The sequence below is a fragment of the Balaenoptera physalus genome (assembly GCF_965194825.1).
Source record: "Balaenoptera physalus genome assembly, chromosome: 5".
Classification (NCBI taxonomy): domain Eukaryota; kingdom Metazoa; phylum Chordata; class Mammalia; order Artiodactyla; family Balaenopteridae; genus Balaenoptera; species Balaenoptera physalus.
Genome location: NC_138884.1, coordinates 113,571,680 through 113,591,303, shown reverse-complemented (window position 1 = coordinate 113,591,303; position 19,624 = coordinate 113,571,680). Strand labels below are relative to the sequence as shown.

Sequence of the window (19,624 nt, the reverse complement as noted above, 5' to 3'; positions counted from 1 at the left end):
CTCTAGGTCCTGCGAGCCAGGCTTTAGGGGCAGATTCCATAGGTTCCGAGAGGAGCATCAACTTGCTAGAATTCACCATCCAGAAAGGCATAAACCTGGATTCCAGCCCCCATGTCTGAGTTGTCAGCCCCGACTCTTTCGGATTCTCTAGGAAAGTACACACACACACACCTCTTTTAAGTACTCATCATCAAGGGTAATTGCTGGCAGTGCGAAGCATCTCACAAGCACTTTATTTCATTTTATACTCTTAATAATTCAAAGGGATTGTTGCCACATTCCACACTTTCTCTACGGGGAAAGTAAGGCTCAGAGAGGTTAAGTAACTTGCCCAAGTTCACACAGCTGATAAGTACCAAAACCAGGATTCTTAAGACCAGATGGTCTGACTCCAGCGGTAAACTGGCTGCTTCTAGAAGCACCGCCTTCTCGGTTGGGGGCAGGACGGGGGTGTCTGAAAGGATATTCCAGATCTTGGGCCTGGGTTCAGCGGAGCACGAACAGGACTTCGGATCTGATTGCTGGGAAGGCTTCGGAGACTCTTCGGAGGCGCAAGGCGGGTGTGTGAGACGGAGGGTTGGGGGAAGGGGGTTTCCAAGGAGGACCCCCAGGATGAGAAAGAAGAGCTGAAGTCACCCCGGGGTTCTTGGGAGTGCCTAGCATTCCTGTGGGCGATTTTTGATGCCTCCCAGTAAAAGCTTTTACATCCTGGGACTGATCCCACGCACACGCGCTGGGCACATTCCCTCACGGTGTCCTCCACGCAGCAGATCTCCCCCCAGACGCATCCGCTGTGCTCTAGGCTATGCGGCTCACTCCTCTGTGGAGCCCTGTGGCCCAGTCTCTGAGTGGCTTCTCTCGGCCTCTGCCTGAAGTCTCTTTCTGCGAGCTGGAAGTCTCTCAGTACATCATTTCTCAGAGTTTATCTCCCCCCAACCAATGTCTATCAGTGGGTCTCCCCCCCCGCCCCAAGATTATGTGTAAATATCAGTGTCACCCGGTCCTAAGTGACAGAACTCCCGTAGGACGTTGGAGCGTAGCCTTGACGTGCCTCTATGAACTGGAGCTGTGTTCATTGGAATGCGTGTATGTTGATTGTGGGCGTTGGGTGTGTGCTGTGTGTGTTTGGTTGGGTATATGTGTTGGTTTTATGTGTACACAGTGTGCAGCGTATGTTGGTTTTGTGTGGTTGGGTGTCTGTGTGGCTTGGTTGTGTATGTGTTGTGTGTGTCGAATTGCATGTGTTTGGGAAGTGCCGTTTGGGCGTGTGTGTATTTGTTGACTGTGTGGGTCTGTGTGCTGGGTGTGTATGGTTGGTGATGTGTGCTGGTTCTGTTTGTGTGTGTGCTGAGTGTTGATTGGATGTGTGTTGGGTATCTGCGCTGGTTGTAACATGTTTTGCATGTGTCAGTTCTGTGTGTGTTGTGTTAGATGTATGTTTGTTGTGCTGTGTGTTGGTGTGTTGTATATGCGTTGATGATATATGTTCGTGTGTGTGTGTGCATGCGTGCTTGCGCGCGCGCGCGCAAGCGCTCTCTGTCGCCGAGGGAGCCTAGTCCAGCGTCAGGCTCCAGCGCAGCAAGGGGCAGGGGCTGGCGAGAGCAGGGGCTGTGGGCCTGCGGGGCCGCGGGAGGGCGCTGTGGAGGAGGCAGGCCAGTGTGATGAGAGGGTCGCCGAAGGCGTGGAGCGGGCGTGCTGTGCACGGCGGCAGTGGGAGCTGAGTGGAGCGGAAGGAAATCCTAGAGTCTGGGGCGAGCGAGCTGGGGTGCTCTGGAGAATGGACACTGGGCGGGGGTAGGTTAAGGTGTTTGCCCCGGCGGCGGGCGGCGGGGCTGGGGGAGTGTCCCGGCCCGGCCGCGGTGTGAGCTGCTGAGAGGGCGGGGACAGAGCCGGGGAGGCCGCACAGCCCCGGGGGCCAGGCCAGGCCGGCGCCAGCCGCCGAGTTGAAAGGCGGCCGCGGCCTCTCCTCGCTGCTTCCCGTTGCGCCCCCGAGGGCTCCAGGCTGGGCGCAGGCCGAGGCCGGGCCGGCCTCACCTCCGCGCCGTGGGTCACTAGGGGGCATCGGTCAGCGCGCGGCCCGGGGCCAGCCTCACAGCGGTAGGATTCGCACTCATGGCTCCCGCCTCGTGCCTCGTGAGTAACTGTCTTCACTGGGTCTCCTGAGACAGCTGGGCCTTCAGCCCCGGGTCATCGAGCAGAGAAAGGAACCCTAGAACTAGGCCCTCTTAGCGCGATCTCTCCAGCCCCACCCCAGCCTCGCAGGTCCCTGGCCGTCCGGGCCCCGCCGACCTGCACCCAAAGCTAGGAGCGCCCCGGTCCCCCGCCGCCCGGTAATCTCGGTTCTCCGCGGGCTTCCACGCCATGGGTTTTGGTCTCGCCAGAGTGATCAGAAGCTGAGTTTTGCAGATTGAGACTTCCGTCTCCTCACAGACAGCGTGCAGGGCAGGTGAGATGCCCCTCTTGTTCCCCAAGGGACAGCGCTTACTTGTGGTCAGGGCTGGAAGGAGTTAAGTTCGTAGAGCTAAGGCCTGAGTTCTGAGCGGCCAGTTTTCCCAGCCCCAAATTGCTGGCCCGGACTCTGTGACACTCAATGAGAGGGAGCTGGGCAGTACTGGGAAAGCGTGGATCCGCGAATGGAATCTGTGTTCGGAATCCTTGCTCTCCCCCTTATTGGCTGTGTGACCTTGGGAAAACCGCGTAACCTCTCAACCGCAGTGCTCTCCCTTGTAAAAAATCTCCTAGGGTTGTTGGGAGGCGCGGGGGAAGTGGCGTGCGCCTGAACTCCAGCGCACAGTAGGCTGCGTTAAGTGCTGGCTCCTCCTCCATCACAACGTGCAAGCGAGGTAGGTGGCGACTCCGTCGTGATTGATCCGATGTTTCCTGCCAGGCAAGGAAATTGACCCGTAAAGGACCAGGCCCGGGAACCCCTGCCCACTCCGCCCTCGCTTGATAAACAAGCAACTGCGTTGCAAGGACTGGCCTGGACAAGAAGCAGTGCCCCAGCCCCGCCTCGAATTCCCGCCGGACCCGGCTGAATCTGGCTCAGGGTCCTCACCCCACAGCAGCGCGCCGCCCTGATCCAGCAAACATTTATTGAGCACCTTATGTGTGCACGCCCTATCGAGGGAGGGAATTCAGAAACAAAAGCAGGGAGGCAAAGAAAAGGCTGAACGAAAAGAAACAAAAATGGGGAAACCAGGGGACATAGGAGTGGAAGGAGACCCGGACCCAAGGCTTGCAGAAGGGCTGGGGTGCGCGCGGAAGCGGGCTCGGGCGGGGGTCCCAGGGCGGTGGCCGGTTCCATACTGGCTGAGGCGCTGGGTGGGGGAAGGGGGCGCGCCCACTTCGCCTGCAGCTACCGCCAAGCTGGAGCCTCGGTGCGTCTGCCGAGCGCGAACAGTTGCTCATTACTGCAATTATGTTGCTCTAAGGTTGCCTCGACCCTAAACTGCCAAGTTTCGAGGAGCCAGGAGGCCCGGGAGTCCGGGCCGGAGGAGATACCCGATCCTGCCCCGCCATTCCCCTATCCCGCACGGGTGGAAAAGATTCCAGTTTGCCGACGCACCGTGAGCTGAGAAAATTCAGATCCGCCCCGTATAACCCGGGCGCCCTCCCGCGCAAGGGCTCGTTGACGCTTCCCCAAAATCCTGGGGGCGGGGGAAGGATTCCCAGGCCCATTTCGCAGATGAGAAAACTGAGGAATGGAGAGACAGTGATCTTCCCTACCCAAAAAGTCAGGCAGCCAGGAAGTGGCAGGACTGGGATCAACCACATGGGCTTCTCTGACTTCAAGTTCAGTACAACCTCCAAGACAGGAGAGTCGCCAGCGGTGTTCCAGAAAGGAACCCGGAAGATTTGTGGAAGCCAGGGTGTCCTGCGCGCGGTCACTCGGGATGCTGTGTTTATAGAGGGGGGAAATATCCTTTCAGTGTCTGCAAGAAATAGGGATGTACCTAAGCCCCTTTAAGGGGCCGCGTGGGCATACGGAGTCCAAGACATTTTAAAATGTAACTCCCCTCTCTTGGGGATGAAGAGGCCCAACTCGGGTTATGGCCGTGCTTGTGCCAGCCCAGAGGCCGGGGACTGCCTGGTCATCGGAACTGCACTCCACAGCAAGCTTGCTTTCTTTTCTTAGGGAGGGGAGTTGTGACAAGTTCAGGCTGCAGCGCCAGCCGCGGGGACAGAGCCTTTGCCGGAGCTACCTAGACTGCAGGATCCGAGACCCAGGGTACCCCGGAACTTGCCCGGCACTAGACGAGAGCCCACCTGGGGTGCGTGTGCGCAACCCTGCGCTCTCTTGGAATTCGAGGCTGACCTCCCCTAGGGCTAGAAGCCGCGCAGTGCGCCACAGACTCGGTTTCCACATCGTGAGACGGTCTCTATCCGTGGAGACGTCCACCCTCCCCGAGTCCAACGCCAGGTACTTCGGGTTCTGACAACCCTTGGTTTGCTGGCTTCCCGTCGCAAAGGCTCGAGCAAAGGCTGCCGGGGGACTGCCCAGCGTGGAGTTTGGAGGCGCCGCCACTGCCGGACAGAAGTGGAGGGGGGGAGGGGCGCAGATCTGGTGAGAATTAAGCCAGGGCCCCCAACTCGAAAGAGAACAGAGCGGGGCCTGGAACATAGTAAGCTTTATTTGCTGGAGGTCATTTTCTGCCATCAACATCCTCGCAGAATTGCCCCCAGAAGGCTAAACTTGGCGCTCGTTCAAATATATTCTCCTGGTAGCCTGAATATAACCTACTATATAAAAGAAAAAACAAGTTTGTAGGCAGGGCTCATGCAAAGGACACACTAAGGCGGGAAGTGTATGGTCGCCCTGGGTTTTCAGTAAAGATTTTTTTTTTTTTTTTTAAGGGTTGCAATAGGAAGTGTGAAGGCGCTCATATTCTGGGAGCTCAAAAATTAGTTCCGCAAACCGCGTCTACACCGGCGCGGCGATTTAGAGAAGCAAAGCAATGCCTCTCCATCCCCCACTTGGCCTCCTGTGGGAAAAACAGGTTTGCGGGGGTGGGAATTGTCTGGATTAGCTGTCTGCAGTCATCAAACCATTTGGGTGATTCGCTTTGTTTTCATAGACAGGTTAAAAGGGGAGAAAAAAGAAAGAGTCGGTTATGGGTCGCCTGAGCAAGTGTCGATTTCAGCTTAAAGTGAATTGGAAAATTGAGCCTAATTATCCTAGGTAATTGCTTCAATTCTCCACTTGACTCTGCTAACGCAGATCTGTCCTGTGTTCAAAAAGACACCCCCCTCTGTCCCTGAATATCCTGTTGTCACCTTTGAAAAGTTGCTGGCATCAAACTACCATCAAACTGAAAGCAACTGTACATGTGAAGAGATGGCAAGAAGTAAAATTAAAAGACTAAATCAATAAGGAGATAATTTCTTGTAGCTTAAAATTAATTTATTTAACAAATATAGCTATAATATAAATGATAATAAAATTTCAAATATACAGTATATTACAACAATCCCTTCCAAAGGGAATCTTGAGAGCCACCCAAATGTACTGTTAAATAGAAACAGAATTTTTAATTTTTATTTTACAATTTCTGTCTGGTACTGGTAAGAGAGAGGTCCTTTCAACCTACCTTTGTCACGCATCTGTGTATCCCTCCCCCCAAAAGCAAATGTTTTACTGTTGAAGTTCTCTTAAGTTTTCCAGTGGAAGGACCTGGGATCCATCTCCCCTGGAAAGTTCTCTTTCTCTCCCACTGTTCTCATTTCCGACATCTTCAGACATGAATTTCTCTGTGCTTTTTCCTGCCTGGTGCAGGAGGCACGGCCACTAGTTCTGGTGCAACCACTAACTCTGCTGGGGACTGTGGATACATTTCTCAGCCTCTCTGGCCTCGGTTCCCCCATCTATAACTCGAGGGGGTAGATCTAGCTTCTAGAAGAGCGTTATGGGACCCTTCTAGCCACTTTGGGGGAGGGGATCAGACTTCAGAGAGTGAACTCAGGGGTCAACCGAGAGGAGAAACCAGAGCAGTGTAGGGGTTAAAGGGAAGGAGCCAGGCGGGGCCGAGCAGGGGAGCGCCCTGGGGGAAGGCTCCTGCTGCTTGCTGGAGAGATCGGCTGGCACCACAGGTAGGCGACCCTGGGCCCTCTATGTCAGGTGGTACATGCTGTAGCCTACGTGGGCTGTGTAGAGTCCCACGGGCGCCACGGGCAGCGCGGCGCGCTGGAAGGGGCTAGAGGCACCGTAGAGCGAGGCGCCCGCGGCGGCCGCTACGGCCGCGGGGCCGCCGAGGGGGAAGGAGAGACCGAAGGCTGCGGGGGGCAGCATGGGTTTGGCGGCCATCTTCAGCTTCTCCAGCTCTGCCTCCTGCAGTCTCTTGGCCTTGGCGCGGCGGTTCTGAAACCAGATCTTCACCTGCGTCTCCGTGAGGCTGAGCGAGCTGGAGAACTCGGCGCGCTCGGCGATGGAGAGGTACTGCTTCTGGCGGAACTTGCGCTCCAGCGCCAGCAGCTGGGCTGTGGTGAAGGGTGTCCGCGGCTTGCGGTTGGTCTTGTGCTTGCGCAGGGTGCAGGCCGGGGGGCTCAGCCGCCCTAGGGGGCCGAGAGAGAGAAACGCAGGAGGTTAAGACCCCGGCGCGGGAGAGTCATCGGCCCATAAATGGGAATAATATTAAATTACAACACCCGCTCTTCATTTGCGTGGAGCACCTCAGCGCCAGGCACCACGAGAAGCGCTTGGAAAATATTTTCTCCAATTCCCACCGCAGCCCCTCAGGGTAGACGTTCTTGCCTACCTTTCGCAAATGAGGAAACTAAGATTCCAGGTGACGCGTACCCATGTTCAAGGCCCGAAATAACTGGAAAGAGGCGGGACAGCTCTTAAAGCTAGATGGCCGCTTAAGAAGGCCTTTCTCAGTGGGGCCTTCTCCACCGCCACGCCACGCACATTGGGATGGTGGATGTTAGAATGGTGAAACGCGCGGAAAGAAGCCCTGCAACCCAGCCCGGGATCACGTTTAGTTTTAGGCGTTGGCCGAACATTTCTCCTTACCCACTAAGTGGTCAGCGCTGGGCTAGGCCATTCTGTGGCCTGGAATCCAGATCTCTGATTTCCACTCTTTCCCTTGGAACAGTGCGTTCCTACAGGGTTCTAAGCTCGGTCCCTGCTGACTGGAGGTGGAGCAACCCCGGATGTCATGAATGTCACACCACGGCCAAGTCTCAAATATAAAAAGTGCCATGGTTTGAGGAAGCGCTTCATCTTAACGGGGCTGCTGCTGCTGATTGTCTCAATTGTCTCCTGCGCCTCTCCCACCCCCAGTGCCTTGGCCTCTGGTCACTTTCAAATGTGTGTGTGTGGGGGGGGTGTGCCTCAGTCCGCAGAGATCAAGACTGCTGGTGCCGAGGTGTCTTTTTCTTACGGCTTCAAAATATCCCTCAAGGATGGGCTGTGAGCGAGCACCACCTCAGAGGGCTCATGCAGGTCCGGGACAGGGTCTGCTGGGCCAGTCAACCCCTGCCACACCCAGCAGCTGCGGCCAGTTAAAACAGGGACCAAAATTATTCCCAGGACAACAGAGATCCCGTCGACTTTGGGTCGGGACCCAGACCCTAAAAGAATCCTCAAGTCCTGGAAAGGACGCTTTGCCTATGCAGCAGCTGCTCTCGGGGGAGAAATTAATTCAAATCGAGAATGTTTCACCAGGCGGGTTTTGCCTAATTATGCAATGCTTTTTGCACGCTTAAAAAAAAAAAGATCCTTTGGGCTCTCAGGCCACCAGGATGTGAGTCAAACGAAATCTCGTGTTAACATCCCCGCTTCTTCCCTGGTCGAGACCATTGAGAGTCCGGGAAGCAGTTGGCCCCTGACTCGCTTTCCGCCGGGCCACCCAAGGGGCGGGCGCCGAGGGAAACGTCACTCCCTTCGGTAGCAACAGCCCAGCGCTGGGCCACCTTCTCCGGCCGTTAGGCCCAGGGAGGGGCTGGCCTTTCAAAGACGTTTAATCCCCAGATAAAAATCATTCCTCAGCATCACGCCATTGAATTCGGGTTGCTATTATGCCGCGCAAAATAATCAGAGGAAACGAGGAAAACTTGGGAATTTCCCGTGCTCCTGAAATATCTCCGAGTGTGTTCGCTGCGCAGAGAAGCCAGGGGGCCGGGAGGCCTTGGAACGACCCCGGAGGCGTCTTTGGCGGCTGGAGTCAGCTTCCATGACCCAGTCCGAGACATTTGGGAGCTCCCTACCGTGTTGGAGGGGGCGCCTCCCACTAACTGAATTGGTGCCCCGCCCCCTCCACTGGAACCTGAGCGCCCCCTCCCCCTAAATGATCCATCCACCCAGAGCACCAAGTGTCTACCTGAAACACGAAGTGGGGCGGGGGGGGGGGGGGGAAGGATTTTGCAAGAGATTCGGAAATACTTTGGGCAAAGAAATACTTTGGGGGAGGGGTTGGAGAAGGGGAGGGGGCGCACCAGGCTTCTACTATGAGAAAGTGAAACTCTGCGCACTGGAAAGGTGTCCGCACCCCTAGAACCCACCCGTTGCAGGAACGGCGAAGTAACAGGGCTTAGGGTCTGAAAGAGGAGCCAGGCGGGACTCCTGGGGTCGTTTGGGGGGGTGGGAGGGGCAGGAGGAGAGGGTGCCCAGACACCCGTGTCCTACAAGTGAACTCCTATCCACAGCGTCGCCTAGCCAGGGCGAGGAGCCTGCGAAAGTGGACCTTGTGCTGGGCCTCAGCCAGGCCTCAACCCTCTTCCTGGGTGGGAGTGGGGAGAGGCATCAACCGCCGGCCTCCCCGCCAACCCATCTGCAGCACGGGCTCAGGGTACCGGGCTGCAGGTACGCAGACGCCCGAGACAAGCAGGCGCCAGCGCGCGGCCTGGCGCCCTCGGGTCCCGCACCCCCGCCGGCCCCCTCCCCCGCCGCCTGGGTTCTGGCTACTCACTGGCCGGAGGCGGGGAGAAGCGGGGGTTCTGCAACCACGGGGTCCTCTCAGGCTTCTCGGGGCTCTCGGCTTTGACAAGCGCATCTTCTGGCAGCTTGAGTAGTCCTCCCACCGAGAAATGGCCGAGCGGCCGCGGCGAGGACGGCGCATCCGGGGCACCCAACGACCCGGGCCGGGAGCCCAGAGGCTGCGCGGAGCCGCCCGCCGCCTGTGCGCCCTCGGAGGCCGCCAGGACGCTGTCCTTGGCCCCGGGCTTCCTGTGATCGGCCATGAGCGCCTCCACGCTGAAGGGCAGAAGCGAAGGGGACACTTTGGGCTTGGCCCCCTCCTCGTCTGCGCCCATGGCGGCCGCCGTGGCCGCGGTGGTGCTGGGGGTCTGGCCCCCGCCGCCCCCCGCCGGCTTGCCGAAGGCGGAGTCCTCCACTTTGACACCGAGTGGCAAAGAAGTCATGTCAGCAGCCGGGGCCATGCAGAGCTGGGCCCCCCCTCCAGCCTCAGCTCCGGCCAGCCGCCGGGCATGAGCTTCGGGCGGGCTGGGAGCGCGGCCGGCCTCTGGGATTGCCCGGGGCCCTGGCCGGGCGGGCCCTCCTGCGCGCGCCTCCCGCCCCTCCCCAGAAGACCAGCTCCGGCGCTCTGGGCCTGGTTATCCGCTGGCGCCGCGGCGCAGGCCGAGTTCCCGGGCGCACCAGCCGGCTCCGGGTCGGGCCGCAGCTCCCCAGAGAACTTGTTAATAAGGCGAGGCCAGTGCGGCGGCGGCCAATCAGAGCGCGAGGGGGCGGTCCCGGAGCGATCCATTGGGCCCCGCTCCGGCGGACTCGCTCGGAGGCGCGCTGGGCCTCGGGGCGCGCAGGGATGGGTCCGGCCCCGGGAGGGCAGAGGAGGGGAGGGGGCGCTCGAGAAACGTTCCTCTGCGCTAAAGCCCGCGCCGCCTGTCCCTGTGTGGTTCCTCCTGGGTCTCTATTTTACTGTGTTCCTGGGGGACTTTCCCTTGTTCTCAGTCCTTCTCTTCTGCTCTTCCCTCTCCTCCCCTTCCTTTACCGCTCCTCTTTCCCAATTGCTCCCTTTTTTCTCTACTCCTTTCGTGTTTCTCTCTCCTACCTCTCCCCTTACCTTTCTGTTCAGTCAGTTGCTGTGTCTGTTTCTACCCAGTGGATAGTGGAGGATAGTCCTCCTCCAATATCTGCCTCCCCTTTTCTCTACCACGATAATTTGTGTTCAAGCCATTTCTTATATATTCTTTTCATAGTTTTAAAAATCTGCAGGGTTATTTATTATAGTAGAAAGACATAACATTAATTTCTTCTTTAAACATTCATTTTCTTCTGTTTCAATCTTCAAAACTTTACCTCTGCGTAAAAGTGGGCCTTTGTCTCCTAAGCGCTGGACTGAAGTTTGCCCAAGAAGCCACGCTCCCGTGGTGCTATGGATGTTAACAATAAGAATACATTATGTTATCTGGAACGGATAATCGAGTTTCATACCCGATGTGTACTTTCCTGCTGTGAACTTTCAGGAGGATTACAGCACCTATACCGACGACCGGCTCGGGGACGAAGCCGGTTCTTTTGATATAGAACTTATTGAATATAAAACCAACAGAAACGTCAACAAAACACTGATCTGGCCTTAACGTAACCTCGATCAGCGTGTCCGCAAAAACAATAACAGTCCCTATCTCTGGATCGCTGATCTTGTGTGTGTGTGTGTGTGTGTGTGTGTGTGTGTGTGTGTGTGTGTGTGTTGGGGGTAGGGGGAGGCGCATTTGGGAGAGACGGCCAAGAAAAGAGGACTGCTCCTGGGACGGATCCTTGGTGCTGGGCTTGAGAATTTTTATTTTGCCAATTTCGGAGGAAACGTGATTTTATTTTTGCTGTTAAAAAATAGAGGAAAATGAGTTGGGGGTGTGGGGAGACGGAGGATCTACACAAACTCGGGTCGGGGCTCGGCGGTTTTCTGAACCTCTTCTTTATGGCTTCTTATCCCGGGGCCCAGGCCGGCGGCTCCCGGGGAGCTGGCGGCAGTGATTGGCGGCTCACCGGGACCGGCCATTGATGGCTGCGGGGTTCTAATCTCCAGGAAACACAAGGGGCTGCCGTGGCCATTTAGGGGTAATTATCCGAGCGCGGAGGGACAGCGAATTCCCTCGCCTTTTAACTGGGCGCAATAAAAGCTGTAGATTAGGGGCATCCAGATTAAGGAAAATGAATGACTAGAGAGGGAACTTTATTACCCGGACGGCGTCCGGGGTCTGGCAGGAGGGGTCGGGCTGCGGACGCTGGGGCCATTGGCAGCCTCCCATCTGTCCGCAGGCTCCACGACGTTAAGGCCTTGGGCGGGTTCGGGAATACTCTCGTCTGTGAAATTTACGCAGCCTCTCCAGACTTCTTGCGCTCCCAAAACTTCAACACAAGCATTGGGCAGGGTCTGGGGCCTCCAGCTCGCGTCCGGCCCAGCTGGAGGCGCGGCGCACGGACGCGGCCTCTCTAAAGGCACCGTACCTCTGGGGGGCACGGAGAATAGAGAGTCCTTCCTCCAGGCAGGGAAACCTAGGCCCTGGAGGTTTGCCTGAGGGTGCAAAGGATGGAAGGCCAGAGCTGAGCGACCTGACACTCAGCAAGGCTGTAGGCCGAACACCTTGCTAGCAGCCCAGACCGGATGGCCGACTTCTATTGCCCGCCTTTCCAATTAAACTCTCGCTGGAACGGGCGAGCCGGAATCTCACTCTGCACTCGGTTGAAAGAGGGAGAGGAAACCGAGGCCCCTAGGCTGTATGGGTCAACATTTTAAAAGCGAGCAGTGTGACTTTCGGTTGGGACTTGCTGTGTTCCTCCCTCGTCTCCCATAGCAAAATGTTACGGGATCACTTTGAAAATCTAATATAACTAAGAACTTTCTAACTAGAAAATGCACATCAACAAAAGCAACTTAAAAGGCTCTTTACCCACTTGGAGTCCGCCAGATAAGAACCCCTGCTTTATGGCGGAGCTGGGGCTCGAACCCCGAGAGTGCAGGCGCGCGGCGTAGAGGGGGCTCAGGGCTGTGTCCGGCGGGCGCAGCAAGGCCAGGCCGCGGGCCGGGGGCCGGGCGGCCGGGCGGCCGGGCGGCGGGAGAAGGGCCGCATCGCTAATTGCGGGGATAAACAATCTGTCACGATCCCTCAGCGCGCCTAATAGGCAGACGAGGATGTTGTTTTTAGGCGCCAGCGGCGGCCCGATCAAAGGCAGCAGCCGGCGCAGGGGCCCTTGAAGTCGCGCCCCCGCCTCCTGGGAGCAAACCGCCTGCGCCCGCAGCCCCCGGCCCTGCCGCCCGCCCCTCTGCTTCGCGAGCCCGTCCCGAACCCCACGGCATCTTTTTAGGTTCGGTCTGGGTTCGTGTCTGTTCTGGCTCGGCGCGGCGGGTTGACCGCAGCACCCGTGCAAGGCGAGAAGAGTGTCTGCAGAGGGAAAGGGGTTCAGAGTGGATTCCACGTGGAGTCCGTGCTCAGAATCGCGCGGGGTTCTTCCACCGATCCGCCACTGGGCTGCAGGAAAAAGATACCCACGGTCTCAGAGAAGGGACTTAGAGAAAAAACCCAAAATATCCATCTGTCTCCCGGGGCGCGTTGTTCCCGCGGGAGGAAAGGCACAAGTTTGGGGCAGTGAGAGGGAGCCTTCTCTGCGTTTATTTTCGTCTGGGCCTTTTCGGATTTCCCGGTTGGCGGGTTCCGAGATCTGACAGGGCCGGGGGCTGCGCCTGTTATCTCGCCGCCAGCACTAACCCCCAGGCGCTTCTACTCCCGGCATTTCTCCGCGTGGCCGCTGCAGCCAAGAAAGCCAGGCTGTAATTCATGCCTGGCAAGGGCAGGGCTGGCCCGCAGCAGATAAAGCTCCGGGACTGGCGCTAGGCTTCCGTCCTCGCGCACTCCGCTCCCTTCCCCACCCTCCCGCCTGGCTCCTACTTCCCTCATTCCGGGGCATCTTAAAGCGCTCTCCATGCCCCGAACAGATCACCTCAGCATTTCGGTTCCTAAAGAGGGTGTGTCCTGCGGCCACTCTCTGGGCAACTGGTGGTGGTCGTTTTTTCCCGCAAAACGCCTGTTTTACGGGACTGCGTGGCTGCAGAGGAAGGGTGGTGTTTTAAGACTCCCCCCTCGTGGGCAAAGATTTGTTTTGAGAGGGACCCCATTGTAAAGACCGCCGTCACTATCTGGGTATTGCGCACGGATTCGAAGAGCCTGCAGACTGGTCCCTCACTTCGGCATTCGTTGTCACCTCCGTCGGGTTTTTGTTTACGTCCCCTCCCCCCCTTTCCCAATGCATTTTGTGGCCTCGACCCAGGAATCCCGCGTGCATTTTTAAAATGTGCAGCTCAGTGGGATCCCCCGGCAATTAGCGAGCCCCAAACAGTCCTCTTTAATAGAATGAATGTGCTATGAAAACCGATTACCCGGAACGATTTATTTTGGTGGGAATTCACCAATCTCCAGGAGGGCGACGGAGGGGGAGAGAGGGGAGGTATTTTGTCCTGGAGGTAAGGGGGGTTGACGGGTAGACAGAAAGCACCACCCCGGGATCCCCCAACTTGAGGAGGGGGCCTCCCGACCGGAGTTCTCCAGTCTTTTGGTCTCCGTCGCCTAGAAGTGAACGGCTAGGAGTCAGAGGTTTGGGAAACTGTCCGGGAGTCACTGATGGTATCCTTCGGGAGGATTCAGCTTTCCAGAGAAAGACTCCGGAGAGCTAAGAACTCCAGGGAGTCTTCAGCTACTGCCTGAATATCCACGGCACAAATCCGGAGCAAAAAGCTTTCTGTTTTCCCGGGACCTGGGCAGAACTTATACCTTTTAAGAGTTGTGGTGCTCTTTTTAATGTGAAGGGTGGGGGAGGAGGTGGGAAAGCTACTAGTAAAAAACATTTTCTCCTTCTTGCTCGTTCCTTCGCTTAAGTGGGCCCAACTTGTGCGTGGAACTGCCCAAGAGCGGAGGATTTCACTGGGAGAAATCGACAAGCCCGACTCCCTGTTTCTTCCCCCTTCCCGCCCTGCCCTTCCACCCCCTCCCCCCTTACTTCTTTCCTCCTGAGCTGGCCGGGGCTTCCTTGTGTCTTTAAATTCGGAAGGGGGTGAGGGGGTCTAGATCCGCAGGGGAGAGAGGGGGGCCCCCCTTTCAAATGGCCCAAATTAATGTGATCGCGACATGAGGGTGCACTTGGGGAAGATGAAAGCGGAGGCCGGCCGGCTCCTCCTAGAGCTCTATAATTATAGATAATATATCCCATTTCAAAGCAATTAGACCAATCAGGCGTAACGAACCACTTTGCTGCCGACGAATAACAAAGGCGCACGGTTATTTAAGCCTGGAGATGTCAGGCAGACCCCGAGGCTCCAGGGGCCGACCAAACATCTTCCATCCCGGCTCTGCCCACCCTGGGCCGAGGAAGGCTCGCCCTTCTCCCCCCAGGCTCTGCCCAGCCCACCGAGGCCCCCATCTCAGTTCCGGCAGGGGCCTGGATGTGCAAGGGTTGGAAGGAATGGGAGGAAGAGAATTGACTTTTTTTGAGTTGGGTGTCAGGGCTCTTGTCAGAGGTTTCACAGACTTTCCCCGATTTAATCCTCTCTACTCTGGGAGATAGGTATTACTATAGGCTTTTTTTCCCCTTCCAGATGACAGAATAGAATCAGAGAGTTTAAGTGTCTTGCCCAGGGTCACACAGCTAGTTGGTGGTGGCGCCAGGATCTGGACACAGGTGGTCTGAATCCCCAAACCACTCTTTTCACTCGCTGTAGCGGTCTCCTCTCACTGAGCTGTCAAAAGACGAAATGCATTAAAATACAGAGGGTGCTGTCAGGATTTGGCGGCACCACCTCCCAGTCCCGCCCCCAATCCAGGAAATGGGTTTTGGGTCCATCACTTACTACTCTTCTCTCCTGCTCCTCTCCTCCCCCTGCCCACCACATTCTCGAGTCTTGAAAACGCCAGATTTCCCATGAATTTATCAAATGTGGAGGATCTCAGAGAAGAAAACAGATCCGGACTGCGAGCTGCTTCACCAGCTGAAGGCCATTTTTTCCGAGCCTCGGTTTGTCGGCTTTAAAATGGGAACTCTGTTCCCCAGCTCAGAGACGCTGAGCTTGGCCCTCCCGCAGTGGCCATACCGCCGGACTTGGCGCTGTGGCAGGTTCCCAGCGCTGTGAGCCCTTGGAGGTGCGCTGAGGCATCCAGGGGGTTCTGGGGCCTTCCTCTAGACTTGCGAATTCCTCCTCTAAGGTGTCTCTGCAGGTGGGGGACCTCGTATTTCACCCCCAGCTCGACAACCCGGGGAAAGAGGCTGAGCGAAAGACCAGACTGGGCGGAGATGGGCAGGAACAGTGACCAACAGACACAGGCAAAAAGACACACAGCCTCGGAGATGGCGGAGGATACAGTGATGGATACAGCGATGCCGAGAGCCGAGGAGCCTCTACGATCCTGGGACTTTTGAAAGACCTAGGTATTGAGTGGGATGGAAGGCGAGTTTGGGATGCCTAGGAAGGCCAGAGCTGAGATGGGAAAAGAGAGCAGTCGAGGGGAGCTCAGGGCGTGTCCTCCTAAGTGTGGCCCTCACCCCGCCGTGGCTGGGCAGCCGACGGGACTGTGCCGAGTTCGCGGGCACGGGAGCCGGCCCTTCCGCGACCAGGAGGGGTCCCTACAATCTGGAGAGGAACGGGGGTGGGGCTAGGTGGTCTGGGAGGCCCCCGGGCCCCCTCTCACGGCGATTCCCACCTCCGCTCCTCTTTCTCTCCGTGGTCTCTCTCCCTCGGGTCCCTGGCTTTTGACATTCCTCCTCTGCATCCTCTTTCCCTCAGTGTCTCTCATCTGTCTCTGGGGTGGGTCTTGGTCTCAAGTGTGTCTCTCTTGGTCTCTTCCGGTGGATCTGGCAGCCTCCATCTCTTCATCTCTCCGCTGTCTCTGTGTCGTTCCATCTCTATTACCATGTTTCTTCCCACCCCTCCCCTCCTCTTTCCCTTTTTCTGTCTTTCTTGCAGCCTCTCGCCTCCCCCAGCCTCCCCCCAACCCATGATTCAGTAGGAATCACTGCCTTCAAGTCGCTCAGAAGCTAATGCGACTCCAGCGAGTTCTTTCTGCAGATAGTTTCCCATTTCTGGAGCAGCAGTTGGCATCTTTGGAGCTTCAGGAAGTGCTCCTCCCCACCCACCGGGCTCCTGCCTCTACTGCCCATGGGCCGGAGCTAGTAATTTCTCTTCTGAGCCTCAGTTTCCCCATCTGGACCGTGAGCCGCACAATATAGCTTCCCTCTAGGGTTGTCAGGAGGATGGAAAAGGAGGGTGACAGAGGCCGAATGAGGCTCTGCGGACACCCAGCAGGCTCGGCAGACCTCAAGGTGCCAGCTAAGAGTCCTTCACTCCCACTGTTCCAGAACCTGAGGGAGGAAACGGCTTGCAAATGCAGGACACACTGACGAGAGGGCAGGAGTGCCCGGGGAACCCACGGGGAACAGTGGAGAACAGCAGGCAGCAGGTCTGTAGGGAGAAGCGGTTGGCCCTGCCCCTGCCCTTGACCCAGCGCAGGGCACTTAGACGCGACCCCAGCCAGTTCCCTCCTGGCTACTCAAGACTCCTCCTAAGGGCTTGCAGGGGCACGAGCCAGGCCGCCCCAGTTCTCTGTACTCTTACTACCCTCAGCTGTTCGGAAAAGGCGGTGCCTCGCCTCTACCCGATACTGTTCCCTTCCTGCCTTCGCAATCCTTGGACCTCCCCTTCCTTGCCCGTGAGCATGAACGAGGGACGCTCAGCATTTGAAATGAGCTGGGTGCCACCCTCCTGGGTAGGGCGGAGGGCTAGGGGGGACAGTGGCTGGAAAGCCTCCGGCGTGCAGTAGGCGCTCAATCAGCGCATTATGGAACACATGTTCCATAGACAGGGAAACTGAGACCCAAAAAGGAGTCACTTTCCCACAGTCTCTGAGCCAGAAACGGACAGAACTAGCACTAAATGTAGGTTGCCCGATGCCTTACCTTGTGCTCATCCTTCCCGGCCCCCAGGAAGGTCGGGAAACCCGGATGTTCCAACTGTGACCAGTGGCTGGTACCTCTGCGACCTCACAGAGGACCCTGTCCATTTTCGAGGATTCAGATGCAAAAGACTGTAAAGTGTCGTGCACCCTGGCACAGTCTGACCCTGGTAGTTTCAGGGAGTGTCTGCCCCCTCTCTCCAGCGAGGGCTGGGGCATGGGCTCGCGGAGCCCTGGCACAGGGTTTGGTTCTTGGAGCCAGGGCGGGCTGGAGTGAACCCGCTTTGACTGAGCATCTACTACGTGCTAGGTGCTTTCAACGCATCACCACAGTTAATGCTCACAACAGCTCCCGAGATGGCCATCCCACTTTCCAGATGAGAAAACCGAGCACATTCCAGGCCGCACAGCTGGGCATCGGGGACACCAGGACTGGAAACGGCGTCACTGCTCATTTCCACTGCGCCACGCATGTAGAGACGAGGGGGAGTTTTTGTTGTCCCACTCTCAGCCTCTGCACGGCGTAGATGGGCCGTGGATGTTGTAAATGCCTGCGGTTTTGATTCAGTTCTGTTTTTCCCCCACTGCCAGCGAGTTTGGGCTGGATCCGGACTAGACTTCTTCACACCCTCAAGTTATAAGTGCGCTTGGAAGGGGCAGGTCCACGACTCCCTATAGGGCCACGCCCCTCACCATGCCACGCCCCTCTGGACTCCGGGGAGTCCTGGCCCTGCCCATGGCCTCAGAGGAGGCGTGTAACAGGGTGAATGACAACCCCTGCCTGGACCTCAGTTGCTGCATCCGTGTAATGGCCGTGCCAAGCCCCACTTTGCCGTCCTCCCTGAGGTTGTATGAGGAGGATCTGAGTCGAAGGAAACTGGAGAGCTTGAGGAGCCAAATGCCAGGATGAGGAATCCTAAGTCCCACTAATAATAAATACCTATTGACAATTACTATTGCAAAGCACTGTTCTGAGCTCTTAAGGTGTCTTAATTCATTTAATCCTGACAACAACTCTATTTTTATCCTTGGTTTACATATGAGAAAGCTGGAGTTAAATCGTTTATGAGCAAAAACCAACATAAAAAATATAAAATGTTCTAAGATTTCTCATGGCACCCAGGGGATTCTCAGGGTGCCCCACTGCATGGAGATACCTCACTTTGGAGCCTCCTGCTCTGGACTCCCTGATGGGGAAAGGGCAAGCGAGCTGCAAAGCCTGGCCCACCCACAGGGCCTGGTGCTTCCAGTTGCCCCAGCTCTGATCCCTGGGAGTGCCCTCCGGGGTGGCCCTCCAGAGCAAGCTTGTGTGGGCCCCCTGGCACAAGGACAGGGCCTGGCATAAAGAAGGGACACTTCAGAGTAGAGGTGAATGGATGACTAGCAGGCAGTGTCAAACCTTCAGCACAAGACAGACCCCTAACCCAGAGCATCCCCGGCAGGTCAGACACATTAGGGCCAGAGACCCGAGCCTTGGGGTCAAGGGTAAAAACAGTCCATTTTAGTGCTGATCAAATAGTTCTTGAATGACGTTTTAAAAAGAACACTCAGTTGCTGGCTCTGCTGAGTTTAAACCTCCTTTAGACATGAAGTTGAGCTCTAGCTGCCTCTTCCTCTGAAGATAGGGAGTTGAGGCCCAGAGGCATCAAACAACACGTGCTTGGTGTCACTCAGAAAGGCCTGCATGGACTCCAAGTCCAGCGGCATGCCCCTGGCCAGCTGGCCACCTCCACCCGGCAGGACCTTCCCTGGCTGCGTGTTTCTCCCTGTGTGTCAGACACTGACTGTGGTGACTGCTGGATGCTGGGAGGAGGTAGCAATGTGACTTTCATCCAGAGGCCCCACCCTTCCGGGAAGGCCGAATTTCCCTCCCTGGGCCGTCCTGGTGGAGGAGAATTATGCTCCCGACAGCCTCTTCCCCAACCTTTCCTGCAGGAATGAGCAACCTCTCACGGAGGCCCTCCCCAGCCGGGGGCACCCCCGATGCTCTTGGGCTTCCCAGCCAGGGATATAGGGCAACCCCACCTGAAAGGGACCCTTTCCATCCCTGCGGAGACCTCCTATCTGATCAAATCGTGGGTCCTGGGACGCAGCCCAATTAAGTGAAAATAGATCCGGCCTTATCAGGTTCAGGCGTGGTCCCAGCGGTGGTCCCCCGGCGGCCCTGGAGGGTCCCTGTCTGTTTGATTTTCCTGCTCAGACACACTTGTTTAAACAGACCCCTCAGGGCCTCCTGTAACTGGAGCCAGCCCAGAGCCTGATTGCCAGGTGAGGGGAGGCCAGCTCAGATGGTGAGCGGGGGAAAGGCGAGCGAGAGAGCCCAGGCGGAAGCCACCTTCGGCACCTGCAACAGCCTCCTTCTGGTAGTATGCTCCTTGGGTTCAAATCCTGGCTCCATCCCTTCCAACTTTGTGCCCTTGGAGGAGTTCCTGACCCTCTCCTGTCCCCCGCTCTCATTCTGGGAGAAGCTTAAATGAAGAGGAATACCTCCTAAGTGCTCGGAGGGATTTAGTGATCTGGAAGTCGGGTTCTGCCATCACAACAACCCCGAGGTGGGTCCTCCAAACCTGGGAGGTGGGCACTGTTGTGTCCACTTAATGGGTGAGGAAGGGTCCTGAGAGCTACAGTGACTTAGATGGGCCAACATCTGGAGACAGCAACCCAACCCAGCCCTAAGGCCCCAAAGCCCATGTTCTTGCCACCCCACGGTGCCCTGAGGACAGTTCCTAGCTCA

The 19,624-nt window shown here is 57.0% G+C and overlaps 1 protein-coding gene and 1 long non-coding RNA gene across 2 annotated transcripts; one reads left to right on the top strand and one right to left on the bottom strand.

Moving 5' to 3' along the window:
* Positions 1–1,800: 1,800 nt before the first annotated feature.
* LOC309661415 lies at positions 1,801–18,825 on the top strand. Its single transcript, XR_014264037.1, has 4 exons — positions 1,801–2,133; positions 15,160–15,370; positions 16,298–16,398; positions 16,922–18,825. It is a non-coding gene; the product is annotated as an uncharacterized lncRNA (long non-coding RNA).
* On the bottom strand, positions 4,600–9,633 carry MSX1 (msh homeobox 1). The gene is made up of 2 exons (XM_082462560.1): positions 8,907–9,633; positions 4,600–6,549 (listed from the first exon to the last, which is right to left on the bottom strand). Exons 1-2 carry the CDS (start codon positions 9,373–9,375, stop codon positions 6,107–6,109), a joined length of 912 nt encoding a protein of 303 aa, XP_082318686.1. The 5' UTR covers positions 9,376–9,633; the 3' UTR covers positions 4,600–6,106.
* Positions 18,826–19,624: the final 799 nt, after the last annotated feature.

Excerpts from the sequence above, each read along its gene's own strand:
- MSX1 (XM_082462560.1), bottom strand. The coding sequence starts at position 9,375 with ATGGCCCCGGCTGCTGACATGACTTCTTTGCCACTCGGTGTCAAAGTG. Across the intron at positions 6,550-8,906 it reads CTTCTCCCCGCCTCCGGCCA|GGCGGCTGAGCCCCCCGGCC; the intron begins GTGAGTAGCCAG and ends TCGGCCCCCTAG.